Source organism: Macrotis lagotis, chromosome 3, assembly GCF_037893015.1.
Source record: "Macrotis lagotis isolate mMagLag1 chromosome 3, bilby.v1.9.chrom.fasta, whole genome shotgun sequence".
NCBI lineage: Eukaryota > Metazoa > Chordata > Mammalia > Peramelemorphia > Peramelidae > Macrotis > Macrotis lagotis.
The window spans coordinates 247356125-247382931 of record NC_133660.1 but is presented as its reverse complement, the minus strand read 5'-3'; the positions used below and the strand labels follow the sequence as shown (position 1 = coordinate 247382931).

At 39.2% G+C, this 26807-nt stretch overlaps 1 protein-coding gene and 2 pseudogenes across 10 annotated transcripts in view; 1 reads left to right on the top strand and 2 right to left on the bottom strand.

Moving 5' to 3' along the window:
* Positions 1-230: 230 nt before the first annotated feature.
* Positions 231-4095, bottom strand: LOC141519344 (ubiquinone biosynthesis protein COQ9, mitochondrial pseudogene; annotated as a pseudogene).
* Positions 4096-5571: 1476 nt separating this feature from the next.
* LOC141518397 (TIP41-like protein) overlaps positions 5572-26807 on the top strand; it is a 222997-nt pseudogene continuing 201761 nt past the window's right edge.
* LOC141518396 (anoctamin-5-like) overlaps positions 17136-26807 on the bottom strand; it is a 141070-nt gene continuing 131398 nt past the window's right edge. For 5 of the 10 annotated variants that reach the window (XM_074230386.1, XM_074230384.1, XM_074230380.1 and 2 more), the window contains 3 exons: positions 26380-26555; positions 24922-25027; positions 17137-20991 (listed from right to left, as the gene is read on the bottom strand). In XM_074230386.1, the coding sequence (XP_074086487.1) occupies positions 20767-20991; positions 24922-25027; positions 26380-26555 (507 nt within the window). In that variant the 3' untranslated portion in view covers positions 17137-20766. Of the gene's footprint in view, positions 20992-24921; positions 25028-26379; positions 26556-26807 lie in introns of all 10 variants that reach the window. The other 5 variants (XM_074230388.1, XM_074230389.1, XM_074230379.1 and 2 more) reach the window with 2 other exon arrangements.

Here is a 26807-nt window from a genome sequence, read left to right as displayed (position 1 = left end):
GACAAGATTTCTTATGTGGCATTAGGAACTGAAGAACTGACCCAGTTTCTAGTCAGGAATAGTCAGCAAAGCAACCAGCACATAGATAGTTCATTGCACAAAGTCATGTTTGGGGCAGTCTTATTTGTTTTGAATAAAACCTTACGTTGGTACAACACTTCATGGTTTTCAAAGAGCTGTCAATATATTTCCATTTTCTTCTGGGTACTCAGGCTCACTATCCTTCCTCTTCATCGACGCTAGTTCAGGCCTGTCAAGTTCTTGAGAGTCACAGCTGCTCCCATCATTCCCTGGATCAGTGCCTCCCCAGCGAATTTGACCTGTTTGGCTGTGTGTCCCATGTTCATGGCATCATTGATTCTGTTTTCAAGGAAGCACCAAGTATCTTCAAAGTCAGGAGATGAGTCCTGCATCATCACAAGCTCTGTAGTGTTGTAAATACCAGCCAATGCTACCCAATGTGTGTACCAGTTAATATCAGTGGACTGGTCTCCAGCATAGTGCCACATGTCATCCACCATGCTGGTGAGGAGGTTTAGGCTGGCTGGGATATTATGAGGAAGCATAAGTGTGCCAAGATCCCAGGGCCAATGTTCAATATATGGGATCGGCATTCTCAGTCTGGTTTCCACTGCATCTCTCAGGAACTGGTCTGTCTTCCTCTTCTCTGCCTGGCCCAACTGCACAAGCTTCTGTTCCTCTTCCATTACAGTATTGAGTTTAGCATTACACTGTGTCACAAAATGCAGAATCAGTTCACTGCCATCATTTCCAAACATGCCAGCTGCTGCACTAGAAAGACCCAGGGTCTGAGCTCCTTCCACAATGACTTCTGGGGTCCACCCATGAGAAGGTACAAACTCCAAAGCTGCAGTCAGGATCCAATGCTGTAGCTGCTCCTCGCTTTCATGATCCTCCTCCTCCTCACCACCTTGATGGTATACCGGGGATGTGAATGGGAGGACTCTGGATTGGGCTCTTCTGTTCCCTGAGACTCAGAGTGCTGTTGAGAAGTGGTGGATGGAGGCTGGTATTTTTGTTCGTGTGAAACTTTCATTGTCAAAGCTGAAGCATGGAAGGCCCGTGGCATCGGGGAGAGCTGAAACCTGGTCACGGGCCGGCCCTGCAAGCCACAGAACCCTCCAGCCAGTCTGATGGAGGAACTCACAGTCACCAGCGCCGCCACCTTGGAAGTCATCTTGCCTCTTCTTATGTGACCTTAGGATAGCTAGATGGTATGAGTAGAGTGCCTCAGATACTGTCTAGCTGTGTGACCTTGGGCAAGTCACTTTTCCCTGATTGCCTTGCATCCAGGGCTTTCTCCAGTCATCCTGATTTATATCTAGCCACTGGACCAAAGTGATTCTGGAGGAGAAAGTGAGGTTGATTATTTGATCCAGAATCCTCCCCCTCACTGAAATCCAATTCATGTGCATGTCAAATATCATTACCTTCCTGATGTCATGGTCTTCTTTGAGAAGGAAAGACAAACAGCATCATTATGTGAGCTTAAGAAAGTCAGTATCTGCATTTCTACAATGAGAGGTGGCCTCTAAAGGTCTTTCCAATCCAATATGATTATGATCTCACTAGATTTCCTTCCTCTCTAAAGCTCTGTCTCAGGGAAAAGTTAGTTTATTTCTAGAACTAGCCAGTGTTCATGTCTCTCCTCCTAGAACCCCTCAACTATCATCTTTTACCACAACCATTCCTATTCATAATTTGTAGCATTTAATAAAGCTGATCCATAAATGGAAAAAAGAGAAAAAGCAATAGAAATGAGATTATCTGGATCTTTCAATTCAATAATTATTCATCAAGCACTTAGGAAGGACTAGGCATTGTGCTTTGCTTTTGAAGTACAGAGATAAAAAAAAGGGGAAACATTCCTGCTCTCTAGGAGTTTTCATGTCATTCTCAATCTTGGGTTTTTCTCAGTGTTCTGTGTCTTTAGATGTTTTTTTTCCTATTGAGATTAAAAGCCTGTTGTGATTTTGTTGGTGTAAAGAGTGGGTCTAGAACTGCCTTATGCTCCTTTTCCCCAACTTTACTTAATTAAGGAATTGCTCAATAGAATCACAGACCTGAGAGCTGGGAAGAATCCTGAAGTGGGATCAAATTCAACCCCTTCATTTTGCAACTGAGAATACTTGAAGACCAGAGAGGAAAAGAAACTTTATTAGGATCACCTGAGGAAGAAAGAAAAGAGCTGGCATGCCTCCGCTATGTCCTTCAACTTCCAATCTAGTGCTCTTTCACCTACCTCATACACACTCGCTACATCATGTACATGTTGATGCAGCAGATGAGTGGGAGAGATCTTTTCTGAGGGCAATCATCTATCAGTAATCTGATTGTGATGTCTATGATCTTAAAATTTGACAATTGTCTCTTTCCACCAATTATTTTGATGAGGCATTAGGTGATACATCAAATGAATTGAAAATTCATTGGAACAACTTTTTAAAAAATGTATTTAGTGACTGAATTGCTGTTGAATTCCTTTCCAGACTCACTTATCCTTACCCAGGCGAGCATTGAAGGGGTGGGAGACAAGAAAAGTTCTCCAAGATCTCCCAGATCTCCATTTATTAAACCAAATCCAAATGCTTAAATATCTGCCCCAGTCCCTGGTCCACTCCCACTCCTGTGGCACTCTCCAATCAACCAGTAAAACTGGTGCTAGAGGACCAGGTGATAGAAGTTTACAATGCTCCCACACACAACAGTCCCTAACAAATTGCATAAAGAAATGATAAGAAAGAAATTCCCATCAACTATGCCACTGCTAAATTATCTTAGAGGAGTTTGTAAACTGCTTTCCGTGGATTTTCAAAATAAATAAAATATAATTGATTTTTTGGTTAGAAAAATGAGACAATTTTTTATTGTTTTGGATAATGCTTCATGACTTTATTTATACAGACAACATGGCTTCTGATGAATGGAAAGTGATCTTGAAGTTGCTTGAAGATGAAAAATCTCATTTTCATAATGTTCATCTTGCACAACATTCTGCTAGTTCCTCCTGGAGCAGATGCTCAAAGTTCAAGAAGTATTTTTCCCCTTTGGAAAGCAAGGAGAGAAACAAGGGAAAAGTTGAAAAACACCATTTGGGGGACTGTAAAACAGAATTCCATCCATAGCATTGTAAAATGCTATTTGCCCTCTTTTATAATCCAGGAAAATGCCCACTTTAAGTATAGGTTGGTGGACATTGATATCATGATATGAATACCAGAGGCAAAAGTCATTTCCATATGGGAAGGCTACAAGGGTAGATGTATCACCAGGTGACTTGCAACCGTAGACCTTCCTTCTGATGGATGCTTTACAGATGCCCACTTCCCACTCAGTTTTATTCCACACCTCTACTTCCCAGGAGCATTTCCCTGAGGTGAAGTTTGAGTAACCAAGACCTGGAGAACAAAGTTAACTCTCTCTGGGTTGTTAGACACCTCCTGAGAGATGGAAACATATCCTACACTTTTGAAATCATCAGATAGGGGGCAGTTAGGTAGCACAATGGATGGAACACTGGCCTTGGAGTCAGGAGTACCTGGGTTCAAATCCAGTCTCAGACACTTAATAATTACCTAGCTGTGTGGCCTTAGGCAAGCCACTTAACTCCATTGCCTTGCAAAAACTTTAAAAAAATGGGAAAAAAAGAAATCATCAGATAGGAGCAGGTGAGGATTGGCTGTTTCAGGATCCAGACTTAATTTCCTGTGAAAAGTCAACAAGATTTCTGGCATCCCAAGGATGGGATATATGTTCCATCTCGGGGACCTTACCACTGCATGTTCAAGAAGTAGCCCCTCAGTCCATTCCAGTGTGTCTTTCCCATCCTGGGTCATTTGAATGGGGAAGCTTCTTCCAAGTTTTCTCAGTTTCTGACATCCCCACTTACAGACTGTGGATCTGATGGATCATTTTTGCCTTGGCAGCCTCCAACTTTGCCACGTTGTCTTTGATTTCCTGGTCCAGTCTTTTCAGTTGGAGCTGTTTTTCTTCTGACAAGATCTGATGCTTTTTCTCAAATCCAGCTTTCACAGACTGATTCACAGCTTGATCCTTCAATATGAGCATTTCCATTGGTGTCTTCTCTGAATTCCTTTTGCAGGCTGAAGATCTCTTGCAACCAACTGTCCTTACTCTCCTTGTGTCCAAGTGTCATTTTCTTCCTTGTCCAGTCTTTGCAATTGCAGTTCTTCTTCCTCACACATGAACTGGTGCATTTTGTCATATTCAGACACAAACTGCTCTTTGAAAGTCTGTCCCTCCACCTCCCACTGGGCTACTCTCCTTGTCTCACATTCCAATTTCATTTGAAATATTTGTAGCTGTCTCTGTAAAAGTTTCCATGTGGCCTGGAGCTTCTGCAAACCCTGACCCACAGTCATGTCCAAGGGAAGGACTTGGTGGTCCTTGTGCTCTGGTGAGACAAAGCAAACCATACACACAGGGCTCTTTGGTCCTACTCACAGAATAAGGTCACTTCTTTCCCATGTTAGGCACAAGTGTTCAGGTCCCTGTTGTTCTGCAGTAATGGGGGTCCAAGCATCTTGCTAAGGAGAACCAGATGCTGTGGGCCCCATTATATAGAAAGTCTCCCCATGCAATGATTGCTTTGCAATTGGGGCAGATTCCAGGTATGGGGGCTTCCTTCCATTGGCAGAGAAGACCCTCTTTTCAGAAGGTATGACCATATTTGACTATCCCTGGGTCAACCAAACAGTCCATGCACAAAAGACAGGTGGCATCCATTTTGAGGCTTTCAAATGCATTTGTGGCATCCATGTTCTTATGACTGGAGCTCTAGACTCTAAGCTGCAGAAGCAGCAAAGGTGACAGCACTGCCTTCTGGGGTTCTTTAATAGGGTTTCCCTCAGTTAAACTCTCCCTTATTCCATTACCAAAGTGTTCATTCCTATGACCTTCCAGTGGTTTCAATGTCTCTTTGGGTGGAGTTCACACCTAGGTGAGTTGACACCTTTTCAAGTAAACCAAGTAATGAACTGCAGTGTTCCCAATGGTGAAACTGCAGGCATTTCTGGACAGATTTGTGGGGGCGGGGGCAGTAAGAGCAAGGATTTGACCATATAATGAATATTTATTTGGCTAATTACTAAAAATTTGTTATTCACATGTTTATTCTTTGAATCTTCTCTGCTTTTTTTGTTTTCTTTCTTGCTGTAATATTGAGTCCTATCACAGGACCAGAAGAATATGATGGATTACCTACACTTAGTAGGGATGAGTGTTATTTTCAGAAACTCATTTTGACCTCTGTGTGGATTAAGAAATGATCACTTTTTTTCCTATGGGGATTGGTCATGTTGCTGGATCCTGGTCAGGCTGAGGCTGATAACAGCTTGGGGAGGAGGTAAAGGAGGAAGAGGAGAGCAATGCAGGGACAGGTAGAGGAGGCTGCCTCTGCCTCACACCACCGCCTTTCTGGCAGCTTCTGCAGGGCCAGGTTGGCTTTAAAAAGCAGACAACAAGTGACCCAGACTTCTCAGGACCTTAGAATCTGAATTTAGCCAAGATGTATGTCAAGAAAATTAGCACATGCCATCTCTTCCAGAAATAATGTGTGGAGACTACATTTATCAAATCTAGAATGTTTCTCTCTTTGGTATTGAATTCAATGGGACTCATGTGTTAAAATGTGTCAACTCCCACCCAGGAGTGCTTAAGCTAGCATAGCCTAAATTATATCAAGAGAGCAGGATAGAGGGTAAACACTCCAAAGTGATTCTCTGACCCTAAGATTGGGCCTAATCTCCAGAAGACCAGAGAACATTGCTTGGTGAAGCACTTAAGTTAAAGGTTATACCTTGAAGAGATCATACAGATTGTGGTTTATCTTTCATTCCAGAAGAGGACCAAGACATCATGGTGATGCTGAGATGTGAAGCTGAGACATGAAAGGGAACTGAATTAAAGTGAGAGGACCTGGAAAAATCATCAGTCCCAGACCACATTCTGGGGATATCACTCCGTAAACTGTTGTTTTCTGATTGATCCAGTCTCACCTCTCTGAATTTTGTCATCAAGCAATCCTGGGACACACCTCATTTTTAAAATGTGGGTTTACGAACCTCAGTCTTGTGCTCAAAGAACTGAAAAACAAGTAGTTAAAAAACTATTCATTCACAGACCTCTTATCAATGAGTAAAATGGATCAATCTATTTAATAAATCGGAGATTGCATGGAATGAACTATAGAGTTGTAAACTATAATGAGCTACATTGTAAAGGACCCTGACCTTGGAGACAGAAGTGTTGTGTTTGAATACTATCACTGCTATTGAAGTATTGTATGATACCATATATCACTTTAGGTTTTTAGGAAAATAAAGTGTCAAGTTAAATAAATTGATATTGTGACTCAATAAATTCTCCTTGATAATATTGCATATTGGCATGGAATTTTAATGTTGAGAAAGTATTTCGTTGAAACAATACCCCAACAATTTCATTTTCTCTATTGTAGAATTCAAACATTGGTTTTATTGTTTGTAGCCTAGGTGAACTTGGGCAAGTTTTGAAAACTCTATGTGTCTCATTTTAATAAGAGATGGAAGTTCCTCTAGATTAACTTCTAAGGTCTTAGAGCTAAAGAAATGTTCCTGTGACACCAAGAAATGGAGAAAGAAAGGATAGAAGAGGTTTTATATTTAAATGATTCATGAAGTATAAGAGCATAAATCTGGCTGGTCACATCTATTTTTTCTTGATATCAGGTCCACTAATCTTCTCATTGTACCACAAGAAGGGCAGTGCATTGTTAACCTCTATATAAAGGAGAATCTATACAGCACACTGGACTATGAGTCAAGGACTGAATTTGAAAGTCATCATTTTCACTTATTAACTGTGTTACCTTGGACAAAACACCTAAAGTTTCTGCATCTGATTGGTTCATCTATATGATGAAAAACCAGCACTTGATGGTCTCCAAAATCCCTTCTACTTCTAAATCTATGATTCTGTGTCATATTTAGAACTCAAAGAAAGGGAAAGTCGCATGGAATCATGGGAAATATACTAGTTGGAAGTCAGGACACCTGGTTACTGGCCCTGGCTCTGACCTTGGCCATGTAGTTTTACCCTATGAGGTTCATTGTTCTTCTCTGTAACATCTGCAATGTGAGAAGAGTGGTTGAGATGCTCATCTGTAAATTGGGGGGGGGGGGTTGAATTTGACTTCTAAGGTCTGTTTTCCTTAGTTCTATGACCTGATGATCTATGAGATTATTGTTTTGTGACATTCTGAATGTTTGGAAGTCCATCTTTTCCCAAAAAGAATCTACAGGGGAAAGAAGGTGATAAAGTGGGGAGTGTCCTGGACATGAAGTGGACATAAGATCAAAGGCAGACATTTATCAGCTGGGTGGCCCTGGGGCAATCACTTCTCTTAACCTCAGTTTCTTACTCTTTAAAATTAAAGATTTGAGATAGAGAATTCTGATGTTCCTACTGACTGTGATCCTATGACTTTAATGGGAATCCTGCTTCTTCAAATTTGACTTTAGTGTAGCCTAGATGTTTAATGAGTAGAATGCCTGCTCTGAAGTCTGGAGGAACTGAGTCTGGGTGATCTTGGGCAAGTCTCTTTACTCTGATTTCTTTACATTTAGGGCTTTCTCAGGTCAACTTGATTTATATCTGGCCAAGATGATTCTGGAGAATATAGGCAGATTATTTGACCCAGAACCCTCCCTCACTCAAATCCAATTTCTGTGCATGTCATGCCATCACCTTCCTGATGTCAGGTTCTCCTTTTAGAAGGAAGGACAAACATCATCATCAGGTGAGCTTAGGAAAGTCAGTATTTGTATCTGAACAATGTGAGAGCAAGACAAGGCACCCTCTGAAGGCCTTTCCAACCTAGTAGTTCTTACCTTATGATCTCATTAACTTTCTTTCCCTTCTAAAGCTCCATCCATCTCAGAAGGAATTTAGTTTACTTTTGGAACTAGCCAGTGGTCAGTTCTCTCTCCTGCCTTGTTCTGGATCCCCTCAACTATCATTCTTCCCCACAACCATTCCCATTCATAAAACCCAGCATTTAATTAGCTTAACTTGCTTGTCAGTAAATGAGAGAAAAGTGAAATGCAATAGGAGGGGGATCCTGGGTCTTTCAATACAATAAATACTCATTAAACACTTTCATAGGGCTAGGCATTGAGATCTGCTTTTGGAGTACAGAGACCAATAAAGTAAGAGCTTTCCTGTTCTCAAGGAGTTGGCACTCCCTGATTTACTGTCCATTCCCAAACTTGCATTTTTGTTCATTCTCTATTTTTAGGTGCTTTGTCCTTCTGAGATTCAAAGCCATTCCTGATATAGTTGGTGTAAAGATGGGCATAAATTGTCCTTATGCTGATTTTCCCATCATTACTTAATAAATTCCCTCAACAGAATCACAGATGTGAGAACTGGGAAAGGGTCTGAAATAGGAACAAATTCAACCCCTTCAATTTGCAGCTGAGAATACTTGAAGTTTGGAGAGGAAGAGACTTGATGAGGATCACTTGAGGAAGAGTGAGCAGAGCTGGCATATCTCCTCAGTGTCCCTCAGCTCTCAATCACATCTATATTATGTACATGTTGATAGGTCAGAAGAATGGGAGAGATCTTTTCCATTGGAAAAGCACCATTACACTTAGAGGGCTATCATCCACCACAAACTCATTGAGATCTCTATAAAATACTCAACATTCTTAAAATTTGGCAATTGACAATTTTAACCTGTTTTTTCTTTAATGAGATATTAGAAAATAATACATAGAAGGACTTAAAATGTGTTAGATCAACTTTTGAAAGATTTCACTAGTGGTTTAATTGGCATAAAGACTAGACAAGAAGGAAACTCCCTCAAGAATGCAGAGGACCAGCAGCTCTGCCACGTCTAAATGATCTTAGAGCAGCAATTATTAACCTAGGATCCAAGAACTTGCAAAACACATATAATATAATTGATTTCATTGTTGAAAAAGAAAAGAAAGAGAAGTATTTTGCTTTTGATAATGATCTATAATTTTATTGATAAACACAACATGGTTTCTGATGGGAAGTCATATTAGGGATTGTTTTTAGTTGCTTGAAGGGAAAAATCTCATTTTTGTAATGATCATTTTGTACAGCATGCTGCTAGTTCTTCCTGGGGCAGATCCTTAGAGATCCAGAGGTGTCCTTCCCCTTGGCAAAGCAAGGAGAGAAGCAAGGGAAAAGAGGCCCTTGAAAAGCACCATTTGGGGGACTGTAAATTAAAGTTCCATCCATAGCGTTGTAGAATGCTACATGCCCTCTTTCATAATCCAGGAAAATGCCCACTTTAGGAATAGGTTTGTGGATATTGATATCATGATGTGAATACCAGAGGCAAAAGTCATTTCCAGATAGGAAGGCTACAAGGGTAGAGGTAGCCCCAGGTGACTTTCGACCACAGCCCTTCCTTCTGATGGATGCTTTACAGATGCCCACTTCCCACTCAGTTTTATTCCCCACCTCCACTTCCCAGTAGTGTTTCCCTGAGGTGAAGCTCTGAGTAGCCAAGACCCAGAGAGCAAAGTCAAACCTCTCTGGGTTGTTGGGTACCTCCTGGGGGATAGAAATATATCTCACACTTTTCAAATCTTCAGACAGGAGCAGGTGAGGATTGGCTGTTTTAGGATCCAGACTTAGATCCCTGTGGAAAGTCAAGAGCATTTCTGGCATCCCACGGATGGGGTACATGGTCCATCTGGGGGACCTTACCTCTGGATGTTCAAGAAGTAGCTCCTCAGTCCATTCCAGTATGTCTTTGCCATCCTGGAGCATTTCAGTGGGAAGCTTCTTCCAAGTTTTCTCAATTTCTGACATCCCCATTTTCAAACTGTGGATCTGATAGATCATTTTTGCCTTGTCCTCCTCCAACTTCATCAAGTTGTTTTTGAGTTCCTGGTCCAGTCTCTTCAGATGGAGCTGTTTTTCTTCTGACAAGATCTGATGCTTTTCCTCAAATTTAGCCTTCACAGCCTGACCCTTCCATTTGAGCATTTCCACTGGTGTCTTCTCTGAGTTCCTTTGCAGATGGAGGATCTCTTGGGACTGGAGGTCCTTGTTCTCCTTAACCTTCAAGATGCCTTGTTTTTGTTCCTTGTCCAGTCTTTGCAATTGTAGTTTTTCTTTCTCACAAATGAACTGGTGAATTTTCTCATATTCAGAAATAACCACCTCTTTGAGAGTCTGTCCCTCCACCTCCCACTGGGCTTCTCTCTTTGTCTCGCATTCCAATTCCATTTGAAATATTTCTAGCTCTCTCTGTAAATGTTTCCATGTAGCCTGGAGCTTCCGCAAGCACTTATCCACAGCCATGTCCAAGGGAAGGACTTGGTGGTACTTGTGTTCTGGTGACAGAATGCAAGCCACACACAGGGGTCTTTGGTCCTGCTCACAAAACAAGGTCACTTCTTTCCCATGTTGGTCACAGGTATTCAGGTCCCTGATGTCCTGCAATAACAGGGGTGGAAAAATCTTCCCAAGATGAGCCAGATACTGCAGCCCCACATTATTTATAGAGTCCCTACATGAAATGATTTCCTTGTAATTGGGGCAGATTCCAGGTGTGGGAGCTTCCTTCCCTTGGCTGAGAAGATCTTCTCTGCAGAAGGAATGGCCATATTTGACCATCCCTGGGTCAGCCAAACAATCCATGTACAAGAGACAGGTGGTGTGCAATCTGAAATTTCCAAACTTGTTTGTGGCAACCACGTTCCTAGGACTTCTAGTCCTTTCTTCAATGATAACCTAGTCAAAAAGAGAAACTGTAGCTCTATACTGACCTGTAATATTAGCCAAGATGACAGGGCAGCCTTGCTCAGCTCTTTTATAGGACTTCCCTCAGTTAGCCCCTCCCCTCATTCCATCGCCAAAGTGTTCATTCCTATAGCCTTCCAGTGCTTCCAATGTCTCTTTTTTGTGGAGTTCACACCTAGGTGAGTTGACACCTTTCCAACCAAACCAAGTAATGAGGGGCAGTTTTCCCAATGGTGAAACTTCAGGCATTTCAGGACAGATTTGTCTTTTGGGGGGGATGAATGTGGGGTAAGAGTGAGGATTTGACCATATAATGGATATTTATTCGACTAATTACTAAAAATTTGTTATTTGCATGTTTATTCTCTGAATCTTCTCTGCTTTTTTTTTTGTTTTCTTTCTTGCTGTAAAATTGAGTCTTATCACAGGACCAGAAAAATATGATGGATTACCTATTCTTAGTAGGTATGAGACTGTTATTTTCAGAAACTCATTTTGACCTCTGTGTGGATCAAGAAATGATCACTTTTTTCACCTATGTGTGCTGGCCATGTTGCTGGATTCTGGTCAGCCTGGGATTGGTAACAGCTTGGGAAGGAGGTAAAGGAGGAAGAGAAGAGCAATTTAGGGATAGGTACAGGAGGCTGTCAGGGAAGAATGGAGGCTGCCTCTGCATCCCACCACCACCTTTCTGGAAGTTTCCCCAGAAGGTTGGCCCTAAAGAGCTACATTTTTCAGAGGACAAGTGGCCCAAGCTTCTCAGGGCCTTAGAATCTGAAGGTGGCCAAGGTGCATTTCATGAAAATTAGCTGATGAGCTGCACATGCCATCTCTTCCAGAAATTATGCTTGGAGACTACATTTATTGAATCCAGAATGTTTCTCTCTTTGGTATTGAATTCAATACCCAGAAGTGCTTAAGCTAGCATAGCCTAAATTATATCAAGAGAGCAGGATAGAGGGTAAACACTCCAAAGTGATTCTTGGACCCTAAGGTTGGGCCTAATCTACAGATGACCAAGAAACATTGCTTGGTGAAGCACTTAAGCTGTAAGGTTGTAACTTCAACAGATCATACAAATTGTGGTTTATCCTTCATTCTGGAAGAAAACTAAGACATCATGGTGATGCTGAGATGTGAAGCTAAGACAAGAAAGTGAATTGAATTTAAGTGAGAGGACTTGGAAAAATCATCAGTCCCAGACTCCATTCTGGGAATATCACTCAGTAAACTATTACTGATCCAGTCTCACCTCGCTGAATTTTGTCATCAAACTATCATGGGACACATCTCATTTTTAAAATGTGGGTTTACATATCCCAGCCAAGTGTGCAAAGAACTGAATAACAGCTAGTTTAAAAATCTATTCATTCCTAGACCTCTTAGAAATGAGTAAAGTGGATCAATCTATTCAATCAGAGATTGTATGGAATGAACTGTAAAGTTGTAAACTCTAATGAGCTACAGTATTAAGGACCCTGGCCTTGGAGGGAGAAGTATTGTGTTTGAATACTGTCACTGCTACTGAAGTACTGTGTAATACCATATTTCACATAAGGTTATTATGAAAAAAATATTTTTTAATTTGTCAAGTGCTATAGATATATAGACTGATATTGTGATTGAGTAAATACTGCCTAATAATAATGCATGTTGGCATGAAATCTTAAGGTTTATAAAGAATTTCCTTAAAACAATACTCTAGCAGGGTACTGTGAATATCATTTTTCCTGCTGTAGAATTCAAATATTGGTATTACCATTTACAGCCTATGTGACCCTAGGCAAATCTTGGAACCTCTTTGTGTCCCATTTTAATAAAAGAAGGAAGTTCCTCTAGGTAACTTCTAAGGTCTTAGAGCTAAAGAAATGTTCCTGTGACACGAAGGTGGAGAAAGAATGGATAGAAGAGGTTTTATATTTGAATGATTCATGAAGTACAAGAACATAAAGCTGGCTAGTCACATCTATTTTTTCTTGATATCAGGTCCACTGATCTTCTAATTGTACCACAACAAGGGCAGTGCATTGTTAACCTCTATATAAAGGAGAATCTATACAGCACACTGGACTATGAGTCAAGATTTTAAAGTCATCACTTTCACTTATTAACTGTGTTACCTTGGACAAAACACCTAAAGTTTCTGCATCTGATTGGTTCATCTAAATGATGAAAAACCAGCACTTAATGGCCTCCAAAATCCCTTCTAAATCTATGATTCTGTGTCATATTTAGAACTCAAAGAAAGGGAAAGTAGCATGGAATCATGGGAAATACACTAGTTGGAAGTCAGGACACCTGGTTACTGGCCCTGGCTCTGACCTTGGCCATGTAGTTTTACCCTATGAGCTTCAGTGTTCTTCTCTGTAACATCTGTAGTGTGAAAAGAGTGGATGAGATGCTCATCTGTAAATTGAGAGGATTGAATTTGACCTCTAAGTTCTGTTCCCTTTAATTCTATGACCTCATGATCTATGAGATTATTATTTTGACATTCTGAACTTTTGGAAGTCCCCTAGATCTCTGAACTGGGTTGAAGTTCCATCTTTTCCCAAAAATAATCCACAGAGGAAAGAAGGTAGTTAAGTTAGGAGCATCCTGGGGTCCTGGGCATGGAGATCACAGGCAGACATTTATCAGCTGGGTGGCCCTGGGGCAATCACTTCTCTCTCTCTCTCTCTCTCTTTTTAAGTTTTTGCAAGGCAAATGGGGTTAAGTGGCTTGCCCAAGGCCATACAGCTAGCAATTATTAAGTGTCTGAGACAGGATTTGAACCCAGGTATTCCTGCCTCCAAGACTGGTGCTTTATCCACTATGCCACCTAGCGGCCCCTGAAATCACTTCTCTTCACCTCAGTTTCTTACTCTTTAAAGTTAAGGAGTTGAAATAGAGAATTCTGATGTTCCTAATGACAGTGATCCTATGACTTGAATGGGAATCCTGCTTCTTCAAATTTGACTTTAGTGTAGCCTAGATGTTTAATGAGTAGAGTGCCTTCTCTGAAGTCTGGAGGAACTGAGTCTTCAGAGACTTCCTAGCTCTGTGACCTTGGGCAAGTCTCTTTACTCTGATTTCTTTACATTTAGGGTTTTCTCAGGTCAACTTGATTTATATCTGGCCAAGATGATTCTGGGGAATATAGGCAGATTATTTGACCCAGAACCCTCCCTCACTCAAATCCAATTTCTGTGCATGTCATGCCATCACCTTCCTGATGTCAGGTTCTCCTTTTAGAAGGAAGGACAAACATCATCATCAGGTGAGCTTAGGAAAGTCAGTATTTGTATCTGGACAATGGGAGAGCAAGACAAGGTGCCCTCTGAAGGCCTTTCCAACCTAGTATTATGATCTCACTAGCTTTCTTTCCCTTCTAAAGCTCTATCTCAGAAGAAAGTCAGTTTACTTTTAGAACTAGCCAGTGATCATCTCTCACTTGCAATGCTCTGAATCCCCTCAACTATCATCTTTCCCCACAACCATTCCCATTCATAATATGCCCCATTTAGAATGAAAAGCAATAGGACAGGGATCATAATCTGGGTCTTTCAATACAATAATCATTACACTCTTTAGAGGGACTAAGCATTGAGATCTGCTTTCGGAGTACAGAGACCGATAAAGTGAGTGTTCCTGCTCTCAAGGAGTTTCTACTTTTGGTGGGGCTTGGGGGTGGGAGAACTGTAGCATACAATTAGCTTTCATTTCTTTAGGTTATCTTCCCTGGCCAGAAGAATATGATTGGTTTCCTACACTTAGGACAGATGAGTATTATTTTCAGGAGACCAAGTTTTGACCTATGTCTGAATTAATAAATAATCACTTAAGTTTCCTAAGGATTCTGGCCAGTTTGCTGGAGTCAGGTTAGCCTGGGACTGGTAACAGATGGGGTGAGAAGAAGAAGAAAATGAAAGGATAGATAGAGGAGCATGACAGGAGAGAAGGGAGCCTGCCTCTGCCTCCTGATACTGGCCCTCTTTACTCACTGTCAGGGTGACTTTGATGATCCACAACTGCCAGGACTTCTTTGGACCTTGGAATCTCAAGGTGGCCAAGCAGATGTGGAAAAGTTAATTGATGAACTCCACATGCCATCTTTTCCAGTAATGATGTCTGATGATAACATTTTAAGAATCCATGTTTCTCTCCTTGATATTGAATTCAATGCAACTGGTGCTTTAAAATGTGTAAACAACTACCCAGGAGTAATTAAGGCAAAGATTAAACCTAAAGACTAAGGTAAAGACTAAAGAATCTTAAGAGAGCAAGAAGGAGGGTAAACATTCCAAAGAGATTCTTAGACCATGTGATCGAACCTGTACTATAGGTAGTTGTAGGTAAGAAAAAAGTAGAGAATGACCACTTCAATCCAATTCCCTTCCCCCCTAAAAATATCATGTAGGTATAGATAAATTGAAGAGATTATATTTTTTGAGATAGTTTAAAGATGTTGTTTAAAGATGAACTTCATGGTCATGTCTTTTTTAAACTTAATTTTGAAAATTAGGGGTGATGTCTTTTACTGATATTTTTCTTAAGAATTGATGGGTTATGGGGACAGCTAGGTGGCACAGTGGATAGAGGACCTGCCCTGGAGTCAGGAAGACCTGAGTTCAAAGCCAGCCTCAGACACTTAAGAATTACCTAGGTGTGTGACTTTGGGTAAATCACTTAACCCCATTGCCTTGCCAAAAAAAAAAAATTGAAGGAATACTCATCAATATGAATGACACAAAGCTCTAGCAGGAGGCTGACAAAACTTCTATATTAAGAAAATTCATATTGTTCAAGAGATAGCAAAATAGTAAATTTAATGTTTGTTATACCAACCTCTAGAGCCTCGTGAAATAGTATAATATCTCCCTTTAAATGAGACAATTTGTGAGAAGTTGAATAGATCTCAACTTTGAGGTTACACTGGATACTGCATGGAATCTCCATAAAGTCTCACACAATTCTAAATTATCTTAAACTAGAATATTACATCACTCCATCTTCCATGGCTTGTCAATCCTGAATCCATTTAGAAGCTTGATTTAACATTGCTTCCAAGAGAAATGGGAGAGTAAGGGCACCTTCCTAGCTCTTCTCTACCACTTTGGCTCTACTGTAATTGATTTTCTTTGTAATCTCATGTGTTTTATGAATTTAAAAAATGATTCTAAGAAAAGGTCTATAAGCTTTACCAAACTGTTCCAGTTTGGTTCCCTCCCCACTCCCAAATGGTTAAGAACCCTCATTTTAGGGAGTTTCCCAAGGGCAGTGAAAGGTTAAGTAATTTACCAGTGGTCACCCAGTCACCACAGTAATCAGTAGACTTGCATGATAGGAAGTGACTCCCAGTCACATGCTGAAATTTATTTTAGGCTACAAAAAAGGAGGAACTATGCAGGGCAAGAAATAAATCTGCTATTATATATTTATTCTTCCCTGTTCAATTATGGTTGCCATATTTTAGGATAAACTTTGAAAAGTTCAGAAGCCAGAGGAAGTCACCCAGGATAGTGAAGAGACCAAAGACCATACGATTAAATTAATGCCTGAAGGAACTAGAGATGTACTGCTTGGAGAAAGCCCAAGGAAGATACAATAGTTATTTCCAAGTATTTGAGGAATTGTCATGTAAAAGAGATATTTGATTGGTTCTGCTTAAGCTAAAGAAGCAGAACTAAGTATAAATGACCAACAGGAGGGGTATAATGGGCAAAATTGCCAAGTTTTGAGTTTCATGTAAGGAAAAACTACCTAAAAACCTGGAACTTTCAAAAATGAGTGACACATTGTTGGGAGGAAATGAGTTTTAAAAATAGGAGTTTTAAAATAGATGACTTGTCAATGATGTTGTAGAGAATTTGGATCATATGACTGCTTTAGTTTTTCTCTGGATTATCTATGACAAATTTGCAAGCAAATCAATACATTAAATAATTTAACATAATCATGTGACTTTAGACCTGTAAATGGCACTCCATGTGATTCTTCCCCGCCCCCCCCAGTCAAAGAAGGTTAACATGGTTTCAAAATTTCCCAACTTTGAATACACATCTAGTCAAGACAACTTGTAGGAGCCAGAATGGTACAGTGGAAAGGGCATTGATCTTCAATTCATAATATTTAGGTCTGGCTAGCCCAGGCTTCATTATACAGTCTTAAGAGATAATTTCCTTTCTCTGAAGATCAATTTCTTCATCAAAATGAGGTTAGACAAGATGACTTCTAATATTCCTTCTGACATAAAAGAACCTTTCCAGGGCCACCAGGTCAAGGCAAGAGATTTTTTAAAAAATCAAACACATTCACACATTAAATGTTATCATAAACACAATTTAAAAAAATTAAACATTGCTTTATTTCTGACTGAATTCACATGTTCTGAAGTTCATATACAGGTTGACTAAAAGCAACATTTACATAATAAAGCAGGGAGGTGGGGTGCAGTGAGGCAGACTCATCATCAGGGTACCACAGAATAGAAAATCAGCTACCAACTATTCATAATCATTAACAACAAAAACATTATGTTCTGGAATCCAGGCAGGGAAGTGTGACTGTCACACATAGGACATTCCCTCCTTTCCCATAATCCTCTCCCTGCCCAGATGATTTATTTCTTTGATTGGAAAAGTCAGCACATTTTGAACAGTCATGTACAATGGCAAAAGAGCAGTAAACAAACGAGAAAATGGCTATAAAAAGTATATAGTGTTACTTCCTTCATGATCCCATAGCTACTTCCTGACATTTCATCTCCTTCAATAGCAGTCATTTCATATCCATTCAATAAAAAGCAAAACCTCCCATCACAGTATTTTTTTTTAAACTAAGAGAATTCAGTCATTGACTGTCTTGTTCAATCAGTACATTCTTCTCCTGAGACAACTGGGTAAGACCAAGTGCTGCAGCAAGACCAAATGCTGCAGTGAGGCCCTATGGGATCTATTCCCCTTGAATTAAAGGACACTTTGATATTTATTTATTTACAGTCTTAAAAGTCAGAAAAACCAAGTCACTGCTTAGATCCTAAGGGTGAATAGCCTTCTGACTTTTGAGTTAACTTAATAAGAAGGAACTCATCCTATCAGTACAGGCTATTCTTAAAACACCTTTATTGAAAGTGATAATGTGTGCTAAGCAGAGGGAATCATGGAAGGAGAAAAAAAATGTTCACACAATCCAGACTCTCCCTTTTGGGTGATGCCATGATGCTAGTGTTTTGTGGTCTATATTTTTATGGAAAAAATAGTAATGGTGGGGGGACAAGGGTGATTAGAGAAGAGTGTGTGAATGCAGTCACATGCCTGGTTTGACTCTTGAAACATGTCAAGCAATCTTGAACTACTAGTGAAAACACAATCATCACCTTCATTGATAATTAAGGATAATCCAACCAAATGATGAACTCCCCATCAGAATCAGCCACTGCACTGCTTATTAAGTAGACTGCCTCAAAAGAAATTTTAGTCTGGAGTAGTAGTTACTGAACTGAGACAAGCTTCAGAATTTCTTTTGCAACCTTTTGAAAAAGTAGATTCCCTCTAGAAAGAAGAATTGACCACAAATACAAAATATAGGGTGTCCTTTTATAATGAAAAAAGTCTTAGTATAATTTTAAGTTGTTGAAGCTTATCAAGACTTTTGAAGCACCCTGTATTCTCCAAAGTCTCTCTTTCAAAATGAAAAGTCCATCTGACACTGTTAAGTGCCTCACTTTGGAGTATTTTTAAGTCTTTCTCCCATCTGTGGTCAATTTATGCACAATTTACCAAAGCAAGAATTTGACTTTGCTTTCTAATTCATATTGCAAAGTTAGTGCTTTCATAGGAACGTCATGGGACTTAATTTGTTTCATGAAGCTGTGATGGAAACCATTTAAACAGAATAAACTCATACAAGCAAGAAAAAATAACATGGAGATTGAATAATGTGCAATACATTAGCAGCATACAAGTTGGCATAAAGGAAACCCATTTGTGGCTTATTGCACTTAATACCAGATTGGTTCTCAAGTGGCTTGATAGCCTGCACATTAGGTCTACAAAGAACAGCAGCTCAGAATTATCAAAGAATTTAACAGTCAGCCCAACTGATGGCACAATCTGAATTAGTGATTGGCAAGTAGGGATGATGGTGGGAGCACTGTGTGTATGTGGGGAGGCTATCTTGGGATTTACCAAACCCAGACTTGAGGCATGGAAACTCCAAAACATCAGTCATTGGAAGGTTAACCCATGCCATTTTCCACTTCTTGGTTGGTAGCAAAAGTACATTGAGTGCTGGAGGAGGTAGGTAATTAACATGGAAAATCCTATGAAAAGTTCTGTCAAAATTTTTCTGATCAAATATTTTCATGATGTTGGAGGATAGAAAAAAGTCATTTATTTGGAACTGAGCACAAGGTAGGGCCTAAGGGGTTCATATAGTACCAAACTGGACTGTTACTCTACTTTAAAACTTTGTAAATTATGTATACATATATGGTATGTGTATGTGATTTAGGTTCAAGGAATTTGAATCCTATGAATATATACAAGGCATACCTTACACTTAATTTTGGAAAGAATATACAATATATTACTGATTCAGATAACAAGTCTAATAAGCACTCTTCCTCCATGGACAACACAGGATATTCATTATTAGGTTAATCACTTCTCAAGGTCTTGTGTTTGAAATAGATTACAGGGCATTTACTCAAGGACCAGCACTTTCATTTCATATGTATCAAAGATGTAAGAAAAAAGGCACTGAGCACAATATGGGCTGTTATAGCCATAGAAAACAGTTGTGAGATCATTTTTAAAAGGCTTGAAATTGCTTTCACAAGTACACATTTCATAAACATCCTATGGCCAACTTGATACATATGGCTAATGCAACTGTCTCAGAGTATGCAAAAATGGCTCCATGAGGCAAGAAAAGCATTCTTGAAGGCAATGTTTCAATAATAATAATTCTACCAACTTTATAACTTTAAAGATAGCAGAGACATTAATATACATCATCTTGATTTCTTTAAATATTAAGATATTAGCTTCTGTACATGTATTTTATACTTGTGAAGACTCACAGAAATTCAACACACTAAAAACATGCCTATACCCCAGGTTAGAGACAATAGCATTCAAGAACTGGCATAGTTTAATTCTTTATAATGCTTAAGGAGTCTGTCTTTGGGAAAAACAACCATGAAATTTCCGGGAAGGCCAGCCCTCCTGGATTTTAGTGGACATTTAATTCATTACATTTAAGCCCAAAAGTCATGTTTCACCTGATGTGGTCTTTTTTAAGTTTTTGGATTTTTGCAAGACAATGGGGTTAAATGACTTGCCCAAAGTCACATAACTAAGTAAATATTAAATGCATGATTCAAATTTGAACTCAGGTCTTCCTGACTCTAGGGCCAGTGCTCTATAAACTGAGCCACCTAGCTGCCCTGCAGTTTTCGTGTGCGTGTGTGTGTGTGTGTGTGTGTGTGTGTCTGTGTGCGTTTTTCTTTTAAGTCAACTGATTTGAGTTTTTTGAGTAAATGGTAAGATGTGCATCCTTTGGAAGATGCAGTATTTTCCTTTTTTATTTTTTGTCTTAAAATCACTTGATGGGAAGGTTTAAAGCAAGGCATATAAAATATTGTAGAGGATGAATGTCAATGAAATATTGTCTTACCATGAAAATTTTGTGTTAAATAGGAACATTCCATGATCTTCTAATAAATGGATTTGGGCACACATTTTAACAGTTACATACAGAAATCCAAAAAAATAACATGTGACAAGAGCTGGCACCACAAAGTTACAGTGAGTTTCCAATATGGCAAAGCTTGGGACCAGTGACTTCTATAAGAGTTTAAAATCTTTGGATAAAAAAAATGAAAGCCCCAAAAGCAATCTGGTTCCTGGCCCAAAGTCAGGTCCCAGAGAATTGAGGCAAGTCAGGCCACCAGGTGTCAGTTGAATTCCTTGGCTATCCCATCACCTGGGCTAGCTCCCTTTTCCCTTCTGTGGCGATAACTTCCTTCTCCACTTGATAATCTGTCCTATTGCACAGTTTCTCCTTGAGTTTATTGAGCTCATACTCATGGAGGATTTGAATGGTCAGGAACTTTTCTCGTTTAATTCGGGCTTTCACTTCTGATGGAACGTCAGGGATCATCCAGGCCACAAAGAATTTGACAATAAAAACAATATGCTAGAGGAAGAATAAAAAAAGAGAAAGATAATTTCAGGATAATGATACAACCAGAGAAATTTGAAGGTCATCTTATCAAATGATCTTGTTTTTAATTTTAAGGTGGGCATACTGAGTCCTAGAGAAATCAAATGCCATGCCAACAGGGAAAACAGTTGAAATTTGAATGAAAGACTCCTGATTCTCAACTCAATGCAATTTCTATTATATTGTCTTCTGATTTACTGGGATTTGTTTTTGTTATCATATTACAATCACACTCAAAGTGATTAAACTCCATAAACTTGCCTAGCTACCCACTCAGCTACTGAACCTACCAGTAAATAAAATCAATGTTCTTTAAAAGAGGCACTACCTAAACAAAAAGGGAGCCAAGGAGATTGGAATGTCTTATCCCAGAAATTACTTCAGCACTACAAGTGATTTACAAAATAATGGAAGAACTAGACAATTATAAGAAGAGTTTCTAAATGTGAGTAATCAAAATGCCATGAAATTGAGAGTAGAAAGGAGCCTCAAAGCCTCTACCTACATAAGAATCTTCTTTAGGTCATTTCCCATAAGTAGTCTTTCTAGTCACTATATCCCATTATACAACCTAATTTTCAATATCACTAAAAGTGTCATTGAATACTTGGTAAAATTCAATAAAGTAACAAAATTTCCTTGGAAAAAATATTCATGCATAATTACCAGAAGAAAAGATAGAGGAAATGATAGGGGAGAAATTCATTGCAATTGATCTCAAAGTACAGCAAAGGTTCATTTTTTCATATTGTTTATTTTTAATTAATAAACCCTTTATTCTCTCTATCTCATCACACACATTTTAAAAGAAAACAGTCTTTATATTATATAAACAAACACAAAATAAATTTCCTCACTGTCTTATGTCCAAAAAGTTTTTGAAAACTAAATCAATCCTATCTCTGTCTCTGAGATTAATATGGATCAGAGATCTTAAGTGAAAAAAAGATTGGAAACTAAGAAAGGGACATCAGTTGGTCAATTTAATAAGCACCAACTTTGTGAGGCACTATACTAAGTACTGGGGTTCCAAAAAGAGGCAAAAGACAGTCTCTGTCCTCTAGGAGCTCACAATTTAATATGAAACTCACAATATAATAAATGTGTTTATCAATTGGGATTGCTTGAACATTGTATGAATGTATCAGAATACTATTGTGCCACAAAAATGAGCACAGATGGATTGAAACTTAGTAAGACAGAATGAACTGAGAGTAGTTGAAAGAACAAGTTATATAATGTGATACCATTTAAAAAAATTAACAACTTTCAAAGACTAAAAAACCCTAAAAATAATGATAAAAAGAACTCTGATCATCCTAATGCCATCATGAATCCAGATCATGATGAAAATATAGAATATTTTCCTGCAAGAGAAGTGCAGAATGAGACATTTCTGGAAATGGTCAATGTAGAAATTGGTATTACATGACTTTGCATATTGTTACAAGGGTTTTGCATTTCTTTTTCCATTGAGGTGTGGGGAGATGTGAGGGAGTAAAATAATCCTTGTTTATGGGGGAAAAAAATTCCCTTTGAAACTAAGTAGAGTGGGGAAATGTCTAAACTTACATTGATTTGTGCATATTAGTGGCTGACTTGTCACTTCCTTGAGGAATCACTGTTTGTTGTTTGGTCATTTATTGAGTCATATCTGACTTTTGGTGACCCTATTTTGGGGGTTTTCTTGGCAAAGAAATGAGGTAGTTTGTCATTTCCTTCTTTAGCTCATTTTACAGATGAAGAACAAAGGAAAACAGGGTTAAGTGATTTGCCTCGGGTCACACTGCTAGTAAGTATTTGAGACTAGATTTGAATCTCAGGAAGTTGAATCTTCCTGACTACAGGGCCAGTGCATCACCTGGCTACCCTTGGAGAAATGATAATTCAATGAATTCCATGCTTGTGGTCAATTTTTTACTCAGTGTACCCCAAAATGGGAGTATTTTGACTTGGCAAATTCCTTGGTTTGATCTAATTTGTTTCAGAAATTCAATTCTTGTCGAACAACAAATACATGAAGGCTCTTCATCAGGGTTTTCATAGCCTGAACTTTGAACTGCAGTTGTATTCTAAGTTCCCTATTGAAATTCCTCAACTAGAAATCTTCCAAAGAGAAGTCAGTTTCTCATAGAATCCTGTAGAGTCCAGCTTGGTTTTCTTTTGAATTTCTTTGACCACTTAGCAGTTAGCATGTACATGGGCATATGTGTACAAAGGGAGGGGAGACAGACAAAGGTAGAGGGTGGGGATAGAAAACTAAGTCAGCACAGAATGATCTGGCTGTTAGAAAGAACAGGGACAGGACCAAACTTAGCATAGGTGGAATGCTATCAGACTGACTACATTAACTGATTTAAGACACACTATTTTCTGTCTGGGTCTAATGTTATATCTAGAAAAAACAGTTTGGGAAATTAAATCTAACCCATTTAGGGAGGATAGGAAACTGATTCAGTGAGGAATTATGCTTCTTCTCATTTTTGTTAAGGGTGGCCTAAGGTTGGACCAGACCAATGGTGTCAGAATCAAATAGAAAGGCAGTAATCCATATATAAGAATTTCTGTAGACCTCATATTTATCTATAATTTAATCTGGTTCGAGAAACATTCAGGAATATCGCGGGCTGTAGGCCATACAACATCTGGGATAGACTACACAAGAAGGGAGCAAAGTCTCATTGACTCAAAGACCCCAAATTTTCCCAAGTCTATGTGACTTTGCTAATTTTTGCTAAGAGGAAGAAATACCCTCTTTTAGTGAAGACCAAAGTCCTACTACAGTGTCTCAGTGGGGTGGCAGGTCAAAATTGACTTGCCTGTAACTCCCACCCATGGTAAAACATAAATAAGAAATTTCCAATAACTATGGCTGTTTCAAAATGAGAAGGGGGATCTTATAAAGTACTAAGAAAGACTGGATGACTATATATCAGCAACACTGCAAAGAGAAAACGAGCACATTGAATAAGAAACTATCCTAGATCACTTACAATGCTCCTTCCAACCGATAGTTTATGTAGGAACGATATCTAAGAAGTCCGGATTTTTGTTCAGATAGATGGCCCCTGAATTTTCCTCCAATTTCCTCCAATTTCTCCAGCCTTCACATCCTACTCCACTCCATTCCTTCAGTCATTCCCAGTTGGAAATAATTTTCAGACCCCTTCCCATCCTGGTTGTTCTCCTTTAGATGAAATCTGGATGGAGGGAGCTCATAGCATGTTCTACCTTTCCTTCCTGTGTCTCCTATTTCAATTTCACTTAGCTTACAAGGCCTAAGTCCCACATCCATCATGAAACCTTCTTCATCTACTCCACCAATCATGGAATCTGAGAGTTAGAAGGTAACCCCTCAGTGGCATTCTGGTCCAACCCCTATTTGATTAAGAATTCCTTCTACCAGTGGTCATTCTGCTTCCACAGGAAGACCTCTAGGAATGGGGAACTCATCTCCCAAGACAACTCATTCCATCTGTGGATCTTTCTGTTGTTAAATGAATTTACTACTAGGTTCTATGACTCTTCTGTTACTACCATCCAAGACTCCTAATCCAGTCCTTGGAGGCCAATTAGTACAAATTTATACTCTCCTCCCCACAAGAACCCTTCCAATATTTCAGGACAACTGCCATGCTTTCCTGAGGTAAGGAATAGTGTTCCACTTTTGTATCTTGCACAACAACAAGCACTATGAGGGGAATTCATAAATTCTTGTTGAACTGGAGATAGTCTAGGTAACTATTTTCATGATACCAATTGCTTTCTTCAGTACAATTCCTGGTTCAGAAGTATTTAGAGAAATGCTAGGAGAATCATAAACAGGAGAAGCAGATTTAATAGCAACATCTGATTATAACAGAGACCAACAAAAGGATGGGGTAGATGACAAGGAAGACTTACTTCCATAATAATGATGAAGGCCATCTTGGCAGCAAGGATGTGCCAGAACTGCATGGTGTGTAAATATTTCTTTTCATGGTCAGGTGGATAGCGATAATCTCTATACCTATATTGAGGAAACATAGTCATTTCAGGTTTTCCCAATTGTCAGGAAATGGTAGATGATAGACAGATGTGACCATTTACAGGAATTCATAGGATCAGATTTAGAGTTTGAAGGTTCAGAGGTCACCTCATCCAATTCTCTCATTAAGAAACTTTATAAAGTCCCAAGGGATACAGTGACTCGCCTAAGGTCAAACAGGTCATAAGTAGCAGAAATGGGTCTTGAAGTCTGGTCTTTGGAATTGAAATATAGGAATATTGTCACTGTGTCACAATGCTCAACCATATTATAGTGTCTGAGATGTAATAGATGCTTAATAAATTCCTATCTCTCTCAATTTTCCACATCTTAGATGAGGATGATTTTGTTGTCATTAGTCTGTCATTTTTTCAGTCATTTCCAATTCAACATAAGCCCATTTGGGGGTTTTCTTACTAGAGGTATTTGTCATTTCCTTCTCTAGGTTATTTAACAGATGAGGAAACTTAGGCAAATAAGGTGAAGTGATTTGCCTAGTATTACACAGCTAGGAAGTGTCTGAAGCCTAGTGCTTTATCCATTATATCACATAGCTGTCCTCAGATGAGGATGATAATGCCTCTGTTTCCTACCTCACAGCATGACTGTATTGCTTAAATGAGATAATGTATAGAAGGTGTTTTGTAAACCTTAAAGCACTGTACAAATACCAGCTACTACTTTATTTTGTAGAATGGACAGAACAGTAACCATGAAATCAGGAACTTAGGTCCTATCTCTGCCAATCTCAATATCTCAGTCAACTCTTTAAGAATATGAACAGGGTCAGCTAGGTGGCACAGTGGATAGACCACGAGCCCTGGAGCCAGGAGGACCTGAGTTTAAATCTGGCCTCAGACACTTAATAATTGCCTAGCTGTATGACCTTGGGCAAGTCACTTAACCCCTTTGTCTTAAATAAATTTTAAAAAAGAATATGAGCAAATCTGCTTCTCTGTTGAGAATTACTATATCCATTCTGGGATTCCACACATGTAATTCTCTTATATGGATTATATCAGGAATTCAGATCAAAAATAAATGTCATCATCACCAATTTCATTATTAGCATCATCATTATTATCAGTGAACTTCCATTTCTTGTGTTTCTTGAGGATTTGGTATTTATTTGTCCAACTTCTTCATTTGGAAGAGAACCACATTAAGCTTCAGGGGTTATATGATCATTCCAGGTATACTTCAATTTAGTAGTTGCAGAGCCAAAATTAGAAATCCCTACATTCGACTACCAATTAAAGTCTCTTTCCACCAAACCCTATGGCCACTTGGGTTTTCTAAAGACTGCTAACACATAGGATCAATAAACCAGTTACCTGCAAGTGGTGAATGTACTTGAGTTCCCTCCATATCCATCTGAAAAATCAGAGATCTGGAACACGGAAAGGCTGTTGTTAATGTATCCAGACATGGGAGAATTGCTGTCAGTCGAGTAGGCATAGTAGTAAACCAGTCGGGGAATCATGTCCGACGTGAAGGCAACAATGAAGGCCTGAAACCAGTGAGGAAAAATAAGTGAGCAGTCAAAGTAGCTTGCAAACTTTTGTTCTCATCAGTCATATAGAGACCTTTCCAAACAAAGTCAGAATGTGATCTTGCTACTATAACTATTTGTTATACCATAGTTGGGACCCAGCACATGCATGCTTCATATCAAATGACATCCCCTGTTGTATTGTTCTGGGTCAACCTTCCTTACTCTGATCATGAAAATCTAATTGACACCAGTTTAATGAAAGAATCT